At 47.3% G+C, this 15767-nt stretch overlaps 1 protein-coding gene across 1 annotated transcript in view; it reads left to right on the top strand.

The window, feature by feature from the left end:
* ANK1 (ankyrin 1) overlaps positions 1 to 15767 on the top strand; it is a 205515-nt gene that overhangs the window by 175073 nt on the left and 14675 nt on the right. The window contains exons 38-39 of the mRNA XM_061177537.1: positions 1261 to 1407; positions 15157 to 15715. Coding sequence (XP_061033520.1) covers positions 1261 to 1407; positions 15157 to 15715 — 706 coding nt within the window. The remainder of the gene's footprint in view (positions 1 to 1260; positions 1408 to 15156; positions 15716 to 15767) is intronic.

Below are 15767 nucleotides of genomic sequence, written 5' to 3'. Positions count from 1 at the left end.
TTCTCTCCCCAAAGCCTGTGCCAGGACCTCTTCTCACCAAGTAGTTCTCCCTCCAAATTCCCTGGGTGGTGTTGGCCTTTGGAACCAATCTCTTCTGCACACTCTGTCTCACACATACATACACGCACACTCACGCACACATGCACCTCTCAGGATCCCTGGTCTTCTGGGCAAGCCTGCCAGGAGGGAATTTCGGAGAATCTTGGCCATGATCTCTTCCCATCCTCAGAATGAGTTCACAATCGCACCAGGACCCCTAGAAGACGGCATCTGTGTAGGGTGTGTGCCTTCCCGTTGAATTTCTCAAACAAATGAGGACTGTCCCCTCGGGACAGAGCCCAGTGAGGAGTCCCCCTCTGATGGAGTTCTTCTTCCAGGATTTTCTCCAACCGGGAGGGAAGATTTGTCTCACTCTTTTCAGCCCCTCCTCCACCCCATTCCCGAACACAAAGCACTAAGAGGAAATTGAGTGTTTACGTTTGCATGGCAAATCAACTGGCAAGGACCAAGGATTTCCAGAAGATAGAATCCAATTATTCTCACTCTCATCTTCTTGTAGTATTCCTCTTAGGTTACAAAAAAACACTTCCCATGCCTTGAAATTCGCCACTGTTAGGGTCTGGAAAAGATCTGTTAAAGGATAGCAAAACACAGGCCTACCTCCCTTTACGGCGCTTCACAGATATTGCGTTTTTTTCCCAATCAAATTCAGCAGGTCTGTTGGCGCCAATTTCCAACAGCATTTGCTGACTTCGTGTCTGTCACATTTGGGTAATTCTCTCAATATTTCAAAATTTCTCATTATGATTGCACTTGTTACGCTGATCTGTTATCAGTGATCCTTATGTGACTATTAAGACTCACTGAAGGCTCAGAGAACAGTTAGCGTTTTTTAGCCATAAAATATTTTAAAGGTAAGGTAGATGTCTTGTCTTTCTAGACAGAATGCTATTGCACACTTAATAGACTAGAGTGTAGTGTAAACATAACTTTTATATGCACTTGGAAAACAACATTCGTGTTCTCGCTTTACCGCGATTTTGGCTTTATTGCGTGGGCTGGACGGCAACCGCAGTGTCCCCAGGTCTGCCGTCTTCTCCGAAGAGGTAGTTTGCTTTGACTTTGACAAAAGCGGGGGCCTGCAATCCCCCTCCTCGCAGTCTTCCCCCAACCCCGCCAGAGTTCAGAGCCGGGCGTCCCGCGCGCCCTGCGATGGGTAGCGGTCCCCCCAGCGCCCTCCTTCCTCCCCTCTGCCCGCAGTGGAGAACCTGTACGCGGCCCTGCGGAACATCGACCGCGGCGAGATCGTGAACATGCTGGAGGGCTCGGGCAGGCAGGGCCGCAACCTGAAGCCCGACCGCCGGCCCGCGGACCGGGACTACTCGTCCTCCCCCTCCCAGATGAATGGTGAGTGTCTCCTGGACGAAGGGGCCGAGCCGCCGCCTCCTGACCCTCCCTGGAACCTTCTCTCCCGGTGGCCGGAGGTCAGTCTCTCTCTGGACGGGCGGTGGTGAACGCAGAGGTGATGGGGGGCGCCCGAGGCCCGGGCAGGACGGGAGGAGCCGAGGCCCCGCTCGGCGGCCCCGCGTGCCGCACGCCCCCCAGCTCTGCGCATGCGCGGACCCATCGGCGACCCAGTCGGTGGGGAGACGCAAGGGCGCTAGGTTCTGGCGCAGGTCCCGTGGGGACCAGCCAGGGCGCGTCCTGAAGCCCTATTGCCGCCCCTTCTCTGAGACTAAGCGGGATCTTTTCTTCAGGCCGGTCTCTGCTTTTCTCTCCCTTTTATCTCGCCCCATCTCTTTCCCCTGAGTCGTTTTGATGTGGTTCGGCATGCCAAGAAGCCCCCATGTGACCGGGCCCCGGGGGGCCCTGACCTTTGCCCCCAGCACCCCCCCCCCGCCGCGGCCTTTGAGGACACCTTCCTTTTAGCAGGGGAAGCGGCCGAGTGAGGAGCAGGGCCGGGACCCCCCTTGCCCCTCCATCTCTGTCGCTGACCAGGGGCGCAGAAGCAGGGCGGAGGCCCTACCCTGTGGTGGGAGCCGGGAGGCCGGCTTCTAGTCCCTTCTTTCCTCCTGACTCCACTGCTGAGTCATCAGCCTCTTCTCTAAAATCAGCAAGTTGGATTAGAGACCTGAGGCTCCTCACAGGCCTTGAAAAACAGTATGGTTCTGTGAACCGGCTTCCATGAGGCCGGCACATGCCCCATCCCGCAGCTGCGTCGCTGTCTGCCCCCAGCTCCTAGGTCACCAGCCTTCCCGGCCACGCGCACGTGCGCGCGCCGTGTGAGCCCCTGTGGCCGGGGCTTGTGAGTGGAGGGTGGGGACAGGGGCCCTGCCCAGGGGGATGCCGCGCCCCTGACACGGGTGACTCTCCCGCATTCTATGTCTCCTGAAACATGCCGTCCAGGGACCCTGGGCACAGGGCTCATCTGTTGACTGCGTCCTGTGGCCTTTCTCTTCTGCTTCTGACCTCACCTGGCCTGCAAGTCTGCTCTCTCCCCCACTGCCTGTCTCCACTGTCTCACCTGGGCCAGGTGTTCAGGGGCCCTCAGCCTCCACTGATGCATGTCACCAAGGGCCCCCGGCCTGACGCTGGGGCATCCTCTTTGCCTGCTGGGGCCTGTGTGCCCTCGGGGCTGTTCCCATGGAGGAGGCTTGCCCCTCAGACCCAGCATTGAGGGCTCCCAGGCTGGCCCTCTCCCCACTCTTGGGGGACTAGCTGGACACAGCAGGGACTAAGTGACCAACTCCCTTTCACGAGGACTGAGGGAAGGGGGCTGAGTACTGCAAACTGGGGGAAATCAAGTGACAAAACACTTCTCCCTTTTTTACGTGATAACTGGTGACTTGGTTGGGTTTCTTAACATCCCCAGAGCTGTTTCAATCAAGTCAACTCAAGTTTTGGGGGTTCTGTGCCCCAATTCTATGGACACTAGGCCCATAAAATTACATGAGTATAAACAAGGCAGTTACAACAATTAAAAATATGTCAAGAGGATAGATCCCATGTCAAGTGTTCTTATCACAATAGAAAAACTGTTTAAAAGGGCAGTTACGGACCCAGGTGTTTATGAATGTCTCCGCTGGCCTCAGGATTCCAGTTGGGCCTGGAGACTCTCATCTAACGCCTGAGCAGAGTTCAAACCCCCGTGGGCCTGGGTCCTGTGCTCCGTCACTGTGGAAAGGCTGTGCAGTTGGTCAGCTCATTTGGCAAATATTTTCTGAACACCTGCCACATGCCAGGGGCTGTTCTAAGCAGGGCAGATAAGTCAGTTCTCAAACAGACAAAAAAAAAAAAGAAAGAAAGAAAGAGAAGTCCCAAACTCTGCTTTCATGGAGCTTACCTTTTGTGTAGAGAGACAAACAAAAATATAGTATGTAAGTGAATTGTATAATGTGCTAGCAAGTAGATGGTGGAAAAAAACAGACTCAAGCAAGGGGGATCAGAGTGCTGGGCTTGGGGGATTAAATAGTGGGGTGGGAGTGGGTAGCATCTGAACAAAGGCTGGAGGGAGAGGAGGGAGTGGGTGTGTAAACCCGGGAGAGAGCACTCAGACGAGCATCCCGGGCAGTGGCCCTGAGCGGGTGTGCTTGGTGCATCCACAGAACAGGGGCCAGAGGGGAGGAAGAAAGGGCAGGGGCAGGAGGGCGGCTCTTCCAGGCCATCCTGAGGACCCTGGTTTTACTGGGAGGGTGATGGAGAGCCGCTGTAGGTTTGGAGCGGAGGGGTCACAAGATGGAACAAGTTTACAAGGGATCCTCCCCTGCTTTGGTTGCAGACGTCACACTCTGAATGCTTCTGTGCTTCCTGGCTGCTCTGTCGCCTGTCAGCCCTTCTGAACCCCCTCGTCCAGCAGGTGTCCCGGCAAACGCAGGCCGTGTGCCCTGTGTGCACGCTCCCCTAGGCCGGAGCAGACACTCAGAAACAGACGCCCGCTTGGTCCATCCTGCCTTTCTGGGCACCAGAGCTGGCTTCTGTGTATTTTTCCTGCCTTCTTTCCAGTCCCAAGAAGACCATCCCACATCTGGGTGCCCTTCTGGCCCGGAGAGAAGGAGCAGGAGGGATAAGAGGTGGAAGGAAAGGGGGACAGCAGCCTCCTGTGCTTCCTCTGGCTTTCTGTCCTGGGCCAGCCCAGGCCTCTGCGCCGACGGCCACGGCGGTACCTTGCCTCCTCTGTGCTTTACCTCGTTCTCTGCTCGTCTCAGCCTCCCTGTGGGCACTCAGGGCAGTGATTGGTTGCTCTGTGCTGTCAGGAAGATAGGAACCTGAGGTCTCTTGTCCTTCCTTCCTGGCTCTTCTTGCTGTGTTTGCCTGGACTGGCCAGAGTAGAAGGGGCTTTAAGTCAAAAAGCCAGTTTGCTTCTCTTGCACAGGAGGGAACTACCCCAGGCCCTTGGAATAAACATGAAAAGAAAAATTGCCCGTGGAGCGAAAAAAAAGCATGTTCCTAAAAATAAAACAGATTTCTCATGTGAAAGGAAAAAATGGACATCTCACATCCTGTTTGGTCAACTCCATTTGGTTTGATGAGTTGGACACAATGTCTACTTGGAAATACAATATGTCTCATTTCTACGGACTCTTAGTGAACACGGCTAGTGAAGTGCGGCTCCTGCCTGAGTTAGGGTTGTCTGTCCACCCTTGTCTGGTTTGCTGCTGACATCAAACTAGTGGGGGCAGCGTTAGGCCTAGGTTAACAGAGACCCAGTGTGACAGCCCAGATGAGGGGAGGCTGGGCGGCGGGCCACTGCTGGACGGCTCTGCTCCAAAGCTGTGTGTTTGGTTGCCTGTTACCTGATTTCCCCAAAAGGCAACCCCAGAGGGGAGAGCTCTAGGCTGAGGGATGGGCTGGTGACCCAGGTATGGCAGGGCCACGTGAGACTGCCAGAGAGACAGGCACTTCTGGAGCTCAACACAGGGGACTCAGCAAACCTGCCTGTGCTGTGGTCCACCCCAGACCGTGTGAGATGGTCCTCGCCGAGCATGGCCCCTATCAGTAGTAATCCCCGCTCCACTGAGTATGGACACCTACAGCCCCAGATCCACACTTGCGGGGGTGAGAGCGGGGTCAGCAGGGTCTTCTGGAGACTGAGAGGGAGCAGGGGGCATAGCCCCTGAACACTGCGACCAGGGGAGGGCCTCCAGGACAAAACACAAGGCAGAAAGAAGTCCTGGGGGAGGGTTGCACAAGTTCGCTTCATGGACACATTTTTGCTTGGGTGAAATTCCATTCACATGAACCCCAGGAAGTTTCAAGGTGGAAAAGTCACCAAGAATGAGCCTCGGGTGTTCTGTGACCAGCAGAGTTACCCTCTCCCAGCCTTTATCAAGTCTTACTGAGATTCCCAGGAGTGAAAATGTTTATCCAGCCGTATCTGAGGGGCTGTCTGAGATGCATTCCACTTCTGGCCAAGATGAGGCAACAGGGACTGAATATACGCTCCTGCTTGAAACAAGCAAAAAATGGACAAATTATATGAAACAACGGTTTTCGAGACATTGGACATCAGGCAGCAAAGGACAGTGATCTATGAGACATGGAAAATAAATGAGGTGAACCCTACAGTTGCCTAGATGACTGCCTCGAAAGAGTTTCTAAGTCATGGCAGAAGGAAGAGAAATCCAAGAAGACTCCCTGGTTAACGAGAAGTCGCTGGGAGTCCAAGGAGACCAGGGCAGCTAGAGTTCCCTAGAGAGACAGCTGCACAGAGTGAGAGCTCTGGAGACCTCCAGAAGGTCCCCCGCAAGTTTTGGTTGACTATTAATCATCTATTCCCAACAGTCAGACTGATCGTTCACAGACACTGCATAGGGAACACAGAATGGTCCTGTCTCAAAAATGGAGAGTGATTAGCCCTAGGTTGATCAGTGCTCCCACCTAATAAACCTTGAAAGCAAAACTCAAAAGGATCAAACTGTTTCCAAGGAACTCAACTACATAACAGAACAAAGTTCAAGAATTGTTATAGGAATACAAAAATACCCAGCACCCAACTAGATAAAAGTCGCAACATCCAATTAAACATTACCAGACATACATACAAAGAGGCAGGGAAACATAACCCATAATAAGGAGAAAAATCAATCAACTGAAACTGATGCAGATATTAGAATTAGCAGACAAGAATGGTAAAACAGTTATAACTATTTCAGATGTTTAAAAAGTCAAAAAAAAAAAAAAGTAGAGACTTGGAAGATTTTTTTTTTTTTTTTTGACTGTGTTGGGTCTTCGTTGCTGCGCGTGGGCTTTCTCTAGTTGCGGTGAGTGGGGGCTACCCTTTGTTGCAGTGCGCGGGCTTCTCATTGTGGTGGCTTCTCTTGATGTGGAGCACGGGGTCTAGGCGCGCGGGCTTCAGTAGTTGTGACACGTGGGCTCGGTAGTTGTGGCTCACGGGCTCTAGAGTGCAGGCTCTGTAGTTGTGGTGCACGGGCTTAGTTGCTCCGTGGCATGTGGGATCTTCCCGGACTAGGGCTCGAACCCATGTCCCCTGCATTGGCAGGTGGATTCTTAACCACTGTGCCACCAGGGAAGCCCTGGAAGATATTTTTTAAAGACCCAAACCAATCTCCTAGAGATGAAACTATAAGGTATAGGATGAATGAAGTACACTGAATGGGATTAGACATTACAAAAGAAGAAGGGAACTTGGCAACATAGCAATAGAAACTCCAAAATGAAACACAGGAAGAAAAAAAAAGCATCAGTGAGCTGTGGGGAAATCAAGTGACCTAATATTTGTGAAATTAGAGTTTCCAGCAGAGAAGGGGGATGAAAACGTATTTGAAGAATTAATGGCCCAGAATTTTCCAATTTGATAAAAACTGTAAATACACAGATCCAAGAAGTTCAGTTAACCACATGAAACATGGAAGCTACTATGCCAAGGCACATTTTAAACAAATTGGTCAGAACCGGTGATAGAGAAAGGTTTAAAAGTAGACAAAGGAAAAAAGCAAGACCCGTTATATACAAGGGGATAAAGATAAGGATTACATAAGATTTCTCATAGGAACAATGGAAGTAAGACAGTGGAACAATATCTTTAAAGTAGAACACATCTTGAAAGAATCACATCTCTAAAGTAATGTAGACTTCTATACCCAGCAAAAATAACTTCCAAAAACGAAGGCAAATAAAGACTTTTCCATACACACAAAACCTGAAAATTCATCACCAGGAGGTGCCTGCTACAAGCAAAGTTTAAAAACAAAATCCTTCAGGCCAAAGAAAAACGATACCATACAGAAACATGGATCTACGTGAAGGAATGAACTGCCAAAAATGTTAACTATAAGAATAAATACATAATTTTCTTGTTATTTAAACCTCTTTAAAAGATAACAAAAATAACAATATAATGTTGGGTTTATAACATGTATAAAAGTAAAATATATTACAACAATGGTACAAAAGTCAAAAAATTTGAGAGAGAAATATGGAAGTATATTATTGTAAGGTTCTTATACTATATGCCAAGCATTATATAACATCACCTAAAAGTAGACTTTAATAGTTTAAGGATGTATACTAAAAGCCCTAAAGCAACTACTAAAATAATCAAAGAATTATAGCTAATAAGCAATCAAAATAGATAAAATGGAAAATTTCAATTAATCCAAAAGAGGAAAAAGAAAACATATGGGACAAAAGTAGAAATTAGCAAATGACAGGTTTAAACCTAACCATATTAATAATCTCATTAAATGTAAGTGACCTAAGTAACCCACATTAAAAGGCAGAGATAGGGACTTCCCTGGTGGCACAGTGGTTAAGAATCCTCCTGCCAATGCAGGGGACACAGGTTCAATCTGTGGTCCGGGAAGATCCCATATGCCACGGAGCAACTAAGCCCATGAACCACAACAACTGAGCCCGTGTGCCACAACTACTGAAGCCCGTGCACCTAGAGCCCACGCTCCACAGCAAGAGAAGCCACCACAATGAGAAGCCCACGCAAAGCAACGAAGAGTAGCCCCGGCTCACTGCAACTAGAGAAAGCCTGAGCACAGCAACGAAGACCCAAATGCAGCCAAAATTAATTAATTAATTAATTAAAGAAAAAAAGGCAGAGATAGACTGGATATAAAGGTAAATTTCAAATATATACTGCCTATAAGTAATGCCTTTCGAATATAAAAACACAAATTCCTTAAAAGTAAAAAGATGAGTAAATATAAACTGTGTTAACACTAATCAAAAGAAAACTGAAGTGGCTATATTAATATCAGACAAGTAGATTTCAGAACAAAGAATATTACCAGGGATAAAGAAAATAATTTCATAATAATAAGTAGTTAATCAAGAGGGCATCACAATCTTTAAATGTTTATGCACCAGTAATATAGCTATAAATACATGAAACAAAAACAGAAAAGGACAATGAGAAATAGACAAAACCACAGTTACAGTGGGAGATTTCAATACCCCATCTTGATAATTGATAGAGCAAGTAGAAAAATGAGTAACCATATAGAAGATTTGACAACACCGTCATTCATCTTGACCTAATTGACATTAGGAATTGGAATGGGTAGAACATTCCACCCAATAACAACAGAATACACATTCTTTGCAGTTGCACCTAGAACAAACCAATATAGACCATGTTATAGACTATAAAGTAAGTCTCAATAAATATAAAAGAATTCAAGTCATTCAAAGTATGTTCTCTGACCACAGTGAAATTAAATTACAAGTTAATAACTGAAAGCTACATGGGAAATCTCAAACATATGGAAACTAAATCATACACTTCTAAATAACCCATGGGTCAAAGAAGAGAGCAAAAGGGAAATTAGAAAGTATTTTGAATCAGGATATCAAAATGTATGGTATGCCAGTAGAGCAGTATTAGGGAGAAATTTATAGCACTAAAATGTCCACATTAAAAAAGAGAACAGTTCTCAAGTCAGTGACCTCAGCTTTATAATATCTTAAGATATTTGAAAAAGAAGAGCAAGTTAAACCCAAAGTAAGCAGAAGGGAGATAATAAAGATCAGAGTGGAAATCAATGAAGTTGAAAACAGAAAACACTAGGGAAAATCAATAAAACCAAAAGCTGGTTCTTTGAAATGATCAATAAATTGATAAGCATCCAGCCAGACTGAGAGGCAACATCACTAAAGACTCTATAGGTAGCAAAAGGATAATAAGAGAATATTATGACAATGTTATTCCAACAAATTTGAAAGCATAAGTGAAATTGACAAATTCTTTGGAAAACACAAACTATCAAGGCTCATGTAGGAAGAAATGAACACTCTGAATATATGAAAGAAATTAAATATATAATTTAAAACATTCCCACCAAAATGTAAATTGATGCAGCCACTATGGAAAACAGTATGGAGGTTCCTCAAAAAACTAAAAACAGAGTTGCCATATGATCCTGCAACCCCACTCCTGGGCATATATCTGAAGAAAACTATAATTCGAAAGGATACATGCACCCCAATGTTCATTGCAGCACTATTCACAATAGCCAAGACATGGAAGCAACCTAAGTGTGCATCGACAGATGAATGGATAAGGAAGATGTGGTACATATATATACAATGGAATATTACTCAGCCATAAAAAAATGAAATAATGCCATTTGCAGCAACATGGATGGACCTAGAGATTATCATACTAAGTGAAGTAAGTCAGAAAGAGAAAGACAGGGGGCTTCCTTGGTGGCACATTGGTTAAGAATCCACCTGCCAATGCAGGGGACATGGGTTCGAGCCCTGGTCCGGGAAGATCCCACGTGCCATGGAGCAACGAAGCCCATGCACCACAACTGCTGAGCCTGCGCTCTAGAGCCCGCGAGCCACAACTACTGGGCCCGCGCACCACAACTACTGAAGCCCACGCGCCTAGAGCCCGTGCTCTGCAACAAGAGAAGCCACTGCAATGAAAAGCCCGCGCACGGCAACGGAGAGTAGCCCCCGCTGACCGCAACTAGAGAAAGCCCGTGCACAGCAACGAAGACCCAATGCAGCCAATAAATAAATAAATAAATAAATTTATTTTAAAAAAGAAAGAGAAAGACAAATACCATATGATATGACTTATATGTGGAATCTAAAATATGACACAAATGAACGTATCTATGAAACAGAAACAGATTCACAGACATAGAGAACAGATTTGTGGTTGCCAAGGGAGAGGGAGGGTGGGGGAAGGGTGGATGGGAGGCTGGGATTAGTGGATGCAAACTATTATGTATAGAATGGATAAACAACAAGGTCCTACTGTATAGCACAGGGAACTATATTCAATATCCTGTGATAAACCATGATAGAAAAAAACTATGAAAAAGAATGTATATTTATGTATAACTGAATCGCTTTGCTGTACAGTAGAAATTAACACTACATTGTAAATCAACTATACTTCAATAAAATAAATATTTTAAAAAACCAATATTCCCACCAAGAAAACTCCAAGCCTAGAGGACTTCAGTGGTGAATGCTACCAGACTTTTAAGGAAGAAATAACTCATTAAGAAAATTGTAAAGGACATAATGCTTCCCAACTCATTCTATGAGGCCAGCATTACATTTTTGGTCAAAAAAAAGAAAGCCATTACAGGAAAACTACAGACCAATATCCTTCATGAACATTTATGCAAAAAAATCTAAACTAAATTTTAGCAAATCAAATCCAACACTATATAAAAGGATAGTGCATCATGACCAAGTGGGGTTTATCCAAGGAATGCAAAATGGTTGAATATTCTAAAATAAATCAGTATCTGGTTCTGCATGTAAGGAGCTTGGATGTCACCACTCCATGCTAACAACAAGTAAAAAGCTACATGGTTTGAAAAATCAGTAACTCTTCTAGGGTCTGTAAGAGAAGTGAGGACTTAGGGCAAATTGCTGTCCCCCAAATTGGAGAAAAGACCTGAAGCGAGCATTACACTTAATGGTGAAAGACTGAGTGCTTTCCCTCTAAGTGCAGTAACAAGCCAATGATGTCTGCTCCCCCGGCTTCTGTTCAACCTTGTCCTAAAGGTGCTGCCGGTACAATAAGGCAAGTAAGAGAAATAAAAGGCAGCCAGATTGGAGAGGAAGAAGTAAACTGTCTTTGTTCACAGACAACATGATATATATAAAAATCCAATGGAATCTAACAAATGAGTTTGGTAAGGTTGCAGGATACAATTTCAGTACATAAAAAAAATCAATTGAATTCTATATACTAGGAATGAACAAGTGGAAATTGAAATTGAAAAAAGAATACCCTTTATGATAGCATTGAAAAAAATTGAAACACTTGGAGCTGAATCTGATAAAATATGTGAAAGACACACATTGAAAACTACAAAACGTTGCCCAGAGGAATTTAAAAAGACCTAAATAAATGTAGAGATACACCCATGTTCATGAGTCAGAAGACTCGATACTTTGTCAGTTCTCCCTGAAACAATTTATATATTTGATGCAACCCCAGTCAAAATCCCAGTAGGCTTTTCTGTGGAAAGTGACAAAGTAGTTCTAAAATTCATATGGAAAAGACCTAGAACATCCAAAACAGCTTTGAAAAAGAACAAAGTTGGAGGACTTACACTGACTTCAAAACTTATTACAAAGCTACAGTGATCAATACGGTGTGGTATTGCCATAAAGACAGATAAGTCAGTGGAACACAATAGAATCCAGAAATAATAAAACCACACATATAGGAACAACTGATCTTCAGCAAAGGTGCAAAGGCAATTCAGTGGATAATCTTTACAACATGGGTGCTGGAACACTTGGATATTCATATGCAGACATGAACTGGGATTCACACCTTACATCACATACAAAAATTACCTCAAAATGGATCATAGATTAAATTTAAAACCTGTGACTATAAAAATTCTTGGTTAAACATAAGAGAAAACCTTAGAGATCTTGGATAAGGCAGATATTTCTTAGGTGCAACACCAAAAGTACAATCCATAAAAGGACAAATGGATAAGTTGGACTTCATCAAAATTTAAAACTTCTGCACTTTAAAATGCACTGTTTAAAAAAATGAAGAAAAAAAAGAACAAGCTACTGATTGGGAGAAAGTATTGGTGAATAATCATCTGATATAGGACTTGTATCCACAATACATAAAGAGCTCTCAAAACTCAATAATAAGAAAACAACCCAAGTTTTAGAGTGAGCAAAAGATTTGAACTTAACCCAGAAGATAGATAAATAGCAAATAAGCACACAAAAAGATGCTCAGCATCATTAGTCATCAGAGAAATACAAATTAAAACTATAAGTAGATAACACTACACATCTGTAAGAAGAGCTAGAATAAAAAACAAAAAAAACAAAAAACATACCAAGTGTTGAGGAGGATGTGGAGGAACTGGGAGCCCATGCGCTGCTCGTGGGGATGTAAATGGGACAATCACTTTGGAAAAAACTTTGGTTGTTTCTTAAAAAGTTAAACATGTACCTACAGTGTGATCTAGACATTCAGCAATAACAATGGATGAATTATCAATACATGCAACAACATGGATGAAATTAGGCTGAGTGAAAAAAAAAAAAAAACAGACAAAAATGATTCCACACTGTATAGTTCCATTTATATAAAATTCTGGCAAATGCAACTAATGTATAGTGACAGAAAGCAGATTAGTGGTTACCTGGGAGTGGGGTGGCAGAATGAAGGATTACAAAGAATCCTGAGGAAATCTTTCAGGGATGATGAATGGCCCTTCTCTTCACTGTGGTAATGGTTTCATGGGTGTTTCCCTGTATCAGAAATGATCAGATTATCTACTTTAAATATGTGGATTTATTGTATGCCAACTATACCTCCATGAATCTATCTTTAAAATATATTAATGGCAAAATCTAGTGAAAGGACCACTCTCACTGTGTTCCTTAAGCAAGTTGCTAAATCTCTAGTTTCCTAATCTATAAAGTAGGAATAATGTTTTCGTGACAATTAAAAATAACATGTTAGATATACTTCATATGAAAGAGAGCTCAATTAGTAATGGTAATAATAGAATAATGCTTTCAAGAAGAAAAAAAATTATGTGATTATTAAATGTTCTGCTCGCAGATATCTGGAGAGATTTCTGTAGAGGGTTGGAAGGCCTTTGCCCTGGTTTCCGAGTTAGGTCACAGTTTCATGTGCAGTGACTTGGTGTTACTGTCGTGGGAAGATCTGACCCACCCATTTCCCCCACCACCCTCCTCCTCTTTGTCCCTCCTAGTTTGGCCAGAGCTGGAGGGGTCCCTTGGTCCCTGTCACTGCACAGCCCTACCCCCAACCAACCCCCACCCCCCCGCCATGGTCTGTTTCTCGTTCTCCTAATTTTGGAATCCGGAACCACGTAGGCTTGTAGAGATCAGTCAGGAGGAAAACTCTCCGGAAGGATTACAAGGGAGAATGAATGTCAAGCACGTGGCCTGGTTGCCGGCACCTTGAACACCTGTAATCGTTAGCAATTTCGGTTTCACTGCATATGGGCTAGGTCATCGGTTCTGGCTCCTGTGTCCCCCTCACATCTGAAAGCTCTGCACTGGGACAGCATAGACAGGTTCCCTGTCCTTGGAGTTGACAGTCATGCGAACCAGGACGGGCTCAAAGATGGGGGAGTCCAAGGAGAGCTGGAGTCGTTGGGAAAACGTCGTGAAAGAAAGAGGACAAAGAGAAACTGTCGTGTGTGTGTGTGTGTGTGTGTGTCTGTGTGTGTGTGTGTCTGTGTGTGTTTATAATCCCCAACCCTTTAGCATGTATGGTACCTGGCATGGAAGCAGACCTCAGTTAATATTTTCTGGTTGAAGAAGTGAGTGAAGGAGAACAGCTGAGTTCTGTCAGAAGCAGAGAAGCTGGAGGACAGGAGCTGAGGCCCAGCTGGGAGTGAGGAGGGCCCGTCTAGCCAGGAGAGAGGTTAAGCCGGACGCAGGGGTGGGGAGCAGTGAGGGCTGAATGGCAGGATGAAGATTGCGGACACTGGGTTAGGGGCCTCTCGGGACGTGGCAGTAAGGTCCCTGGAGACCCTGCAGGGGCAGCCCCACCCATGCCCAGGGTCCCCTTCGGCTCTGCTGGATTTTCAGAGGTTGTGGGCACACACCTGCTCCCGGGTCCCCAGACAGGCTGGGCCAAGTGGAGAATCTTGCCTTCTACGCCCCCCTCAGACTGGCACCTGCTCCGAAGGGGAGGCAGAGGCCCTCTTCCCCTGCTGCAGGGACCGCCCCCCCCCCAAGCTGGAGGAGAGCAGAGGCACCACCCAAGGGAACCCCGTCCATAACACGCACACTGATCCCACACTTAAACCTGCTGCCCCCTCAGCATCCTGGTCTGCACACCAGACCCAACCAGGAGACTGTCAGGGACTTGTGTCCGAGCCCGTCCCCAGGGAACAGGCTTTGCTGACCACAGGGCTGCGCGGTAGGGGCCTGGGCCCGCTGGCTCCCTTCCCCCGGGTCACAGCTGACCTGGCGGGATCGGCAGGCAGAGTTCTGAGGAAACAGCATTGTGCCTGGGACCTCGTGCGCCCTCTGACCTGGCCTCCTGCTGTGAGCCCTGAGGACCCTCCCTTGTGCCACTTTGGCTCATTCACGGTTCCTAGAACCCATACACTGCTTGCGGATAAGTGACTTCATCCCAAACCTAGCGGTTTCCCGTTGGACCCCCGCGCCGAGGTATGTGGATGCTCAGTGTGCTCGCCAGCACCCCCAGGGCTCGGTCACCGACCCTGGCTCTGGGGCTGCCCCCTCCCTTGGAGGTGCATTCCTAACAGAGCCCCCAGGGGCTGTGCCCAAGGGACGCTGGTGCAAAGAGAGAGCAGCCCTGCCTTCCGCGCGGCCGCTGAGCAGTGGGTCTTTCACCTGATTGCGGGCGGCTCGAGCTCCAGCCTCTGGATCAAGACGTCTTGATCCCCGCTCTGGACTGGAAGAGAAAGCATTCCAACCTCTTCTCTTTGCGTCCAGCAAAGGAGTCCCCTCCCCGCCCTCACCCCTGGCTGCCCCCTCTTCCTCAGCCCCCAGAGCCTTGTTCTCTTGCCCGGGTGCCTGGGCAGAAGCCACAAGGCTTGGGAAGGCCCGCACCGCCGGAATGCGCATGCGCGTCAGTGGCCGTGCCTGTGCGTGCGTGACCTGCACGTGAGCGCGAGTGATGGAAGGTCGCAGCTGGAGCATGTCGCCCTCTGTCTGCCCATCCAGGTTACTCCTCGCTGCAGGACGAGCTGCTGTCCCCCGCCTCCCTGCACTATGCGCTCCCCTCTCCGCTGCGCGCAGACCAGTACTGGAACGAGGTGGCCGTCCTAGACGCCATCCCCTTGGCGGGCACGGAGCATGACGCCATGCTGGAGATGTCTGACATGCAGGTGTGGTCCGCGGGCCTCACGCCCTCGTTGGTCACTGCTGAGGACTCCTCTCTGGAGTGCAGCAAGGCCGAGGACTCGGACGCCACCGGCCACGAGTGGAAGCTGGAGGGGGCGCTCTCCGAGGGACCCCAGGGCCCCATGCTGGGCTCTCTGGACCTCGTGGAGGACGACACAGTGGATTCAGATGCCACAAATGGCCTTATCGATTTGCTTGACCAGGAGGAAGGTCAGAGGTCAGAAGAGAAGCTGCCAGGTCATGAGAGGCAGGAGGACTCGACAGGTGCAGGGCAGGGCTCAGGGAATGAAGTGTCTCTTGTTTCAGGCCAGCAGAGGGTACAAGCCCACATCACAGAATCCCACACCGTGAGTCGGGTGATGGACTCCAGCCAGGACAGGTAAGGGCTGGGCCGCCGTGCGGGATGCCTTTCACCGTCCTGGGCTTCCGGG

Source organism: Eubalaena glacialis, chromosome 20, assembly GCF_028564815.1.
Source record: "Eubalaena glacialis isolate mEubGla1 chromosome 20, mEubGla1.1.hap2.+ XY, whole genome shotgun sequence".
NCBI lineage: Eukaryota > Metazoa > Chordata > Mammalia > Artiodactyla > Balaenidae > Eubalaena > Eubalaena glacialis.
Note: the sequence above shows the minus strand (reverse complement) of the source record. Positions and strands in the feature narration are given on the sequence as shown.